The following is a 6000-nucleotide window of genomic DNA, read 5'->3' as shown; positions in this document are numbered from 1 at the left end:
GAAGCTGGGAATGGGCGACAGAGAATGGATCACTTGATGATTACCTGTTCTGTTCAGTCCCTCTGGGGCACCTGGCATTGGCCATTGTCGGAAGACAGGATGCTGGGCTAGATGGACCTTTGGTCTGACCCAGTATGGCTGTTCTTATGTTACCTTACATATGGTACCCCAAATACCTATATGAAATGCTTTGTACACCCATTTTCTTTCAATGTATAGTGTGTTTTGTGCCAGCCATCGTTCAAGGCAAAGCCTGTCATTACTTGTCAGATGACAACATTGCAATGAGTCTGAAAAGTGATGACCTGGTCTAGTCTGTGTAAAATTCCTGTTCTGGCCTCTCCAGGGCAGTTGGTGAAGATATGTAGTGGCATGGTGCTAGGGTTACCATACGTCCTCTTTTTCCCGGACATGTCCGGCTTTTCAGCAATCAAACCCCCGTCCGGGGGGAATTGCTGAAAAGCCACACATGTCCGGGAAAATGGCCGGCACTTCCTCTCCCCCTGTGGCTCTGCTCCACTCCTCCTCTCTCAGATTTACAGAGCCAAGCTGCCCGAGCAAGCGCTACTGGCTTCAGGCAGCCTCCGGACCCCGAGCCCCCAGCCAGGCACTTCTCCTACCCGGCTCCAGCTGAGCTGCTCCCACGGTGCAAGGTCCCGAGGCAGGGGGGGTGCTGCCTGAAGCCGGTAACGCTGGCTCCTGCAGCTCTGCTCTGTAAGTCTGAGGGGGCGGAGCCGAGCTCGGCTGGAGCTGGGGAAGGGACGTGTCCAGCCAGCTCTGGGTCCTGAGGCAGGGGAGGGCTGCCAGAAGCCAGCAGCTCGGCTCTTACAGTCTGAGCTGGGAGGAGCAGCTCAGCTGGAGCCCAGGTAGGAGAAGTGCCTGAAGCCGGTAGCACTAGGGCAGCTCGGCTCTTAAACAGAGCCGAAGAGTCAGGGAGCAGCAGCAGTCGCCAGAGCCTGCTCTAAGGTAAGCCAGGGATGCCAGCAAAGCTGGGAGTACCATGCGCCGCTGATTGCACAGGTGGGGGGCAGCGCTGGGGGAGCTGCTCCGGGGAGTCGCCAAAAAGCACTGACTGGTGGGGGAGGAAGGGAGGGCAGTGTGAAAAAGGCAGGAGTGTGCAGAGGGATCAGAGCTCTGGCTGCGATGGGCATCGGGCTGCCTTGCCTGCAAGTGGATCAGAGCTCCTGGGGCTGGGGTGTGCTGTATGGCACTCAGCTCCCCATTTGTGATGAGACACAGCAGTGTGGTGGATCACTGCGAATTGATGAAGAGTGTGACAAATTCTGTGCTGAAGTGAATAATATGTACAGCAGATGCTTAGAATATTTGGAGATGTGGCTTAGACCCCTTGAAGACTTCTCTTGTTACAGGTGGATTACCCTGAGTGAGACACCGAATTGGAGTGATGTGGAACCTTGTATCAAGTACCTGACCGATAAGGGGATGCAAATTGATGACATGAAGTGTTTTGATCAGTTCAGCAACCTGAAGAAGTTTACAGAAAGTTGCAACAGTGATGAAGAGTTCAGTAATTTGCTAGCACACCAGAAGTGGACCAAATATTTTGAGAAATCCAAAAACATTGAGTGTCATTCAGAACTGTTAAAGATTGCACAGTTTTTCTTTGCTATTCCTTCTCACAATGCAAATGTAGAGCGAATTTTTTCACTGATGCAAAGCCAGTGGACAAAGGAAAGGACCAACTTGAATGTTGAGTCGTTGAAAGGAATTCTACTTGTACAGTACAACTTCAGACAAACTTCTTGTAAAGACTTTCATGCCTTCTTAAAGAGCAATCAACCACTGCTGAGAAAAATGCGATCTGCAGAGAAGTATGCGTGGGCACATGAGGAGAAAGAAAACTGAAGAACTGGTGAAAGGAAAGGACTCACTACATATAAAGAATTACGTTTTAGAATTAAAGAATTAAATAGCTCAAAATGTCCGGGATTTTACCCGGCAGGGAGGAGAACTGGGTGCTCCAAGGCATCTGGGGAGCTGGGAAACAGAACAGTGTGAGCTGCGTGTCCTGACCGCTCCCAAAAACGGAGCGCTGGGGCAGATCCTCCACTGAGCAGCTTCATTAAAGTCATGGGAGTCTATACTAGTGGAGTGCCTGACTTTAGAATTGGTGCAGTTGTTTCGTGTGGCTGGGAGGGAGGAGGGGGAATGTGGGGTGCTCAGGGGAAGGGGCGGAGACTTTGGGGAAGGGGTTGGAATGGGGGCAGGGAAGGGGCGGAGTTGGGCGGGGCCAGGGGCGGGGAAAGGGGTGGGGTGGGGGAGGGGAAGGGGCGGAGTTGGGGCGGGGGCGGGGCCGGGGCCCCGTGGAGTGTCCTCTTTTTTCAATGTTCAAATATGGTAACCCTAATGGTGCTCCCTCCCCGCCTATCATTTGTGGTTGCCAGAGCCATACACATTTGTCCAGAAGCCACATATGGCTTCCTATTACAATTTCACGTGGACATGATTTCAAACAGATAGGAAACCACACGGATTATGCATATGACACCATTGCCCAGGCCTTCACGAGCAGTTTCATACAGATGCCCTTGGTACAGCTGGGTGGATCTGTGATATATCACACCATGGTGAATGACGATTTTGTGATGCCAAAACACGTCAGAAAACTGCCCTGGTTTGTGTATTTTGAAAACAGGGTGACTGCTGGGGGGAGGGAAAAACCCAGGGGCTGACCAGCTACAGTGGGGATGGCACTAACAGGCACAGATAGGGTGACCAGATGTCCCGATTTTATAGGGACAGTCCTGATATTTGGGGCTTTTTCTTATATAGGCTCCTATTACCCCCCACCCCCGTCCTGATTTTTCACACTTGCTATCTGGTCACCCTAGGCACAGACCCTTGTAAATGACCCCTGGGCAGCATCGCTGTCGCCGCGCCTTCCCACCACGCTGTTCACACGCCTCATCTCTAATGTGCCCCCTTGACCCAATGACTGCACCTGCGCTACGGCATAGCCCAAACCCCATTTGTGCGCCTGCGCGGGAGATTCTTGAGTCTGCGGGTGGCCATGTTTCCCCCTCCTCCCAGCTAACCTAGTGTGCGCCTGCGCAAAGGAGCTCTTCGGTGGCAGCCGCGGCGCTGTCCTCGACGCGCGCCGGCGCGGTGAGTCTGAGGTGGAGGGGGTGGGTGTTCTCTGCGGAGGGTGACGTCACCCCTCCCTGCTCTGCTGTCGGCGCCGCCTCTGCTCGAGGAGGGGAGGGCCCGGACTCGCCGGCTGCAGGCGCCGCCATGGCTGCCATATTGGGGAGGAAGTGAGAGCAGGAGGCGGCAGCGGCGGCCAGGGAGGAGCCCTTCCCCTCTCCCCTCCGCTCAGTGAGGCGCTGCTTTGCAGGCGGCGGCCGCTCGCAGGACCCCGGAGTGAGCGGCGCGGAGGCAGCGGCGGCCGGGCTGAGCGCCCCGAAGGCGGCGGCTTTGGCCTAAAATGGCGGACCCGGCGGAATGTAACATCAAAGTGATGTGTCGCTTCAGGCCCCTCAACGACTCCGAGGTGACCCGCGGCGACAAGTACGTCGCCAAGTTCCAGGGAGAGGACACCGTCATCATCGCGGTGAGCGCCGGGCCGGGAGCGGCGGGCTGGGGAGAGGGCCGGATACCACGGGGATGGGCGCGGTACGAAGGGGAGAGACAAGTCGGAGAGGAGCGGAGGGGGCCAGGCTAGGGGAGCAGCCGGGCTTCGTGGGGACATGAGAGGGCAGAGGAGGGAGCAGGGCAGACGCAGGGGTTGACTTGGCCGGGCGGAGTGCATGTACTATATAAAGCTGCCACCTAATCAAAACCCCCCTGCCTAGCAGGCCTCTTGCAGCAGCAGCCCTCGAAACTTTGGGCATGACTTTAAGTGGCAGTTTTGAAATTGAGGTGGGACCATCGTGCACGTTTCATACATTGTGGATATGAAAGTTGTGCTTTATCGCAGATCAGTCAGTGCTGCAATGGGTGCCCTCCCCCACGCCACATCAGAGACAGAGAGAAACAGCTCATGTGTGGAGGAAAATGGTGTATACAGTAGTGTGTGCCATTAATGGATTTGGACTGTTCGTTACTGATCACTAGTAACTTACTAATTCATATCTTTGTTTACTAATCAGTCAGAGGAAGTTTGTACTGAACTAAGGTACAAAATAAGGGTGACTCTGGAGAATAGAGTGCCCCAGATATTGGGCTTTCCATTCTTCTGTTTTCAGGATATTGATAGTGGTTTTTTGAATACAGTAGTGAAATTTTAAAATAAAGAACCGACATCCTGGAAATAGGTGTATGGGAAGAGAGAGAAAATCTGCAAAAGAACTAGCCTTCTTTTTTTGTGTAACCTAATGAGTTGGCAACTAATGTAACGTCTGCATTAGTAATGTCTAAGAAAGAAGTTACCAGAGTAATTTGTCCACTGAATAGTTTTGGCAAAAGAAAATCTGCTGAGTGGTTTTTGTGACCAGTACATCGACCAGTGGGCTAGTGGCTAATACTTTGTCCAGCAAAATAAATTGAGATCGCTTATGTCTTTGTGGTTCATCACACATTTGTTTGCAATTTAACAAAAATCACATTCTGCAGAATAGAGGCCTGCTGTGAAGAGATCTTGTTGGTGTCCTGGAAAAGATAATTCCAGCAGTGCCAGTTTGCAATGCAGCTGCTGTAGAGTGAGTTATTGAGTGGAGAGCTAGACTATAATTTGCAGTAACTGTCTTCTCTGGTGTCATTGGTATTTGTTGGTAAATGGGTTGCACAAAGATTTTTTTCCCCCTCTAATGTTCATCTCTCACTTGTACTCATTCTTAATCTGCACATTCAGATGAAGAATTTGCCACACAGTGGCACAATTGCAAATTTAGAGAGGAAATGAGGAATATAACTTTAAAATTTACCTTGCTAATACTTGTTTAGTTTTTAGGTTCTGTACACTATTTTCTTCTTGAAGCAACCCAAATTAAACATATCTATTCTTAGCAGCTTAACTTGGAAGTGGAACAAATGTGTAATAGTAAATAAAGCTTCTGTTAGAAAGCTTCATATTTATAGTACAAGGCTTTAAAGTATTTCTTCTCTTATTCTACTTAAATTCAGTTTTAGAAAACAAACGGATTGCTAATGGAATACGGAACCTTTTGCTGTTTCTGGTATAAATGCAGATCAGGTCAGCAATAAGTAGGCCACTGAAAAGCCAACAAAATGCTTGTGAAATGAGCTGGTATTGGCCCATTCAAGATCTCATTTCAGAGATTGGTGCAGCAGACTTCATTAATTCTCACAGTTACACAGAAGCCTTGACCATCATTTATCTAGACTGTTAGCAGATACAGAATATGACAAAACTGGTGTCGCTATCTGAAGTAAATATGCTCACTTTCATGCTTGGTCCTGAGTATCCATTCGTAGGAGTGTGTCCCATCTGAAATCAAAGGTTGTTAATTCCATTCCTCGTGTATCAGACTTTCTAGGTGATAAATTCTGTTCTGTCCCCACTCTCTAACCTTCTAGCAACTACCTTTTGGGCCAAAGTGCAATCATTGCTAATGGGGCAGGGGTTTGGAGTTCATTAGGAGGATCTGTGGTTTAGGTTTCAAATCATAAAAGTGAGGTAATTTGGAGTGGACATTGAGAAACATTACCATTGTGGTATAGACTGTGTAGGATCTTCCACAAGAACTTCAAGATGGTCAGTTTTTACAAATTAAAAAAAATGATTGAATGTTTTTCTCTTTACAACTTTTTACCACTAATGCAAAAGCTAGACTCACTAAGTCAGTGTGAGGGGAACTAGTCATTCTCCTTAGAGACCACATGGAGCTTGAAATTGACAGAATTAGTAGGGAATTAACATGCATTGTAATGAATTTTTTATTAACCGTATTCCTCTGCAATATTGAAAGCCGAATGTAAAACATCCAGAAGTCTTAGGTCCAAGACTTGCTATTTTCAGCCTTGGACCAGTGCCCAGGAAAGCGCTGATAGGTTGAGGTACCACTGACATTCTTTTAAGTC

General features: G+C 49.4%; 1 protein-coding gene and 1 long non-coding RNA gene across 2 annotated transcripts in view; both read left to right on the top strand.

Moving 5' to 3' along the window:
• The first annotated feature begins 806 nt into the window (after nucleotides 1–806).
• LOC128832104 (uncharacterized) lies at nucleotides 807–2104 on the top strand. Its single transcript, XR_008443898.1, has 2 exons — nucleotides 807–966; nucleotides 1371–2104. It is a non-coding gene; the product is annotated as an uncharacterized LOC128832104 (long non-coding RNA).
• Nucleotides 2105–3209: 1105 nt separating this feature from the next.
• The window catches only part of KIF5B (kinesin family member 5B), a 64991-nt gene continuing 62200 nt past the window's right edge, over nucleotides 3210–6000 (top strand). The window contains exon 1 of the mRNA XM_054020903.1: nucleotides 3210–3571. Within this exon, the coding sequence (XP_053876878.1) occupies nucleotides 3446–3571 (126 nt within the window). The 5' untranslated portion in view covers nucleotides 3210–3445. The remainder of the gene's footprint in view (nucleotides 3572–6000) is intronic.

The sequence above is a fragment of the Malaclemys terrapin genome, chromosome 2 (genome assembly GCF_027887155.1).
Source record: "Malaclemys terrapin pileata isolate rMalTer1 chromosome 2, rMalTer1.hap1, whole genome shotgun sequence".
Taxonomy (NCBI): Eukaryota; Metazoa; Chordata; order Testudines; family Emydidae; genus Malaclemys; species Malaclemys terrapin.
Note: the sequence above shows the minus strand (reverse complement) of the source record. Positions and strands in the feature narration are given on the sequence as shown.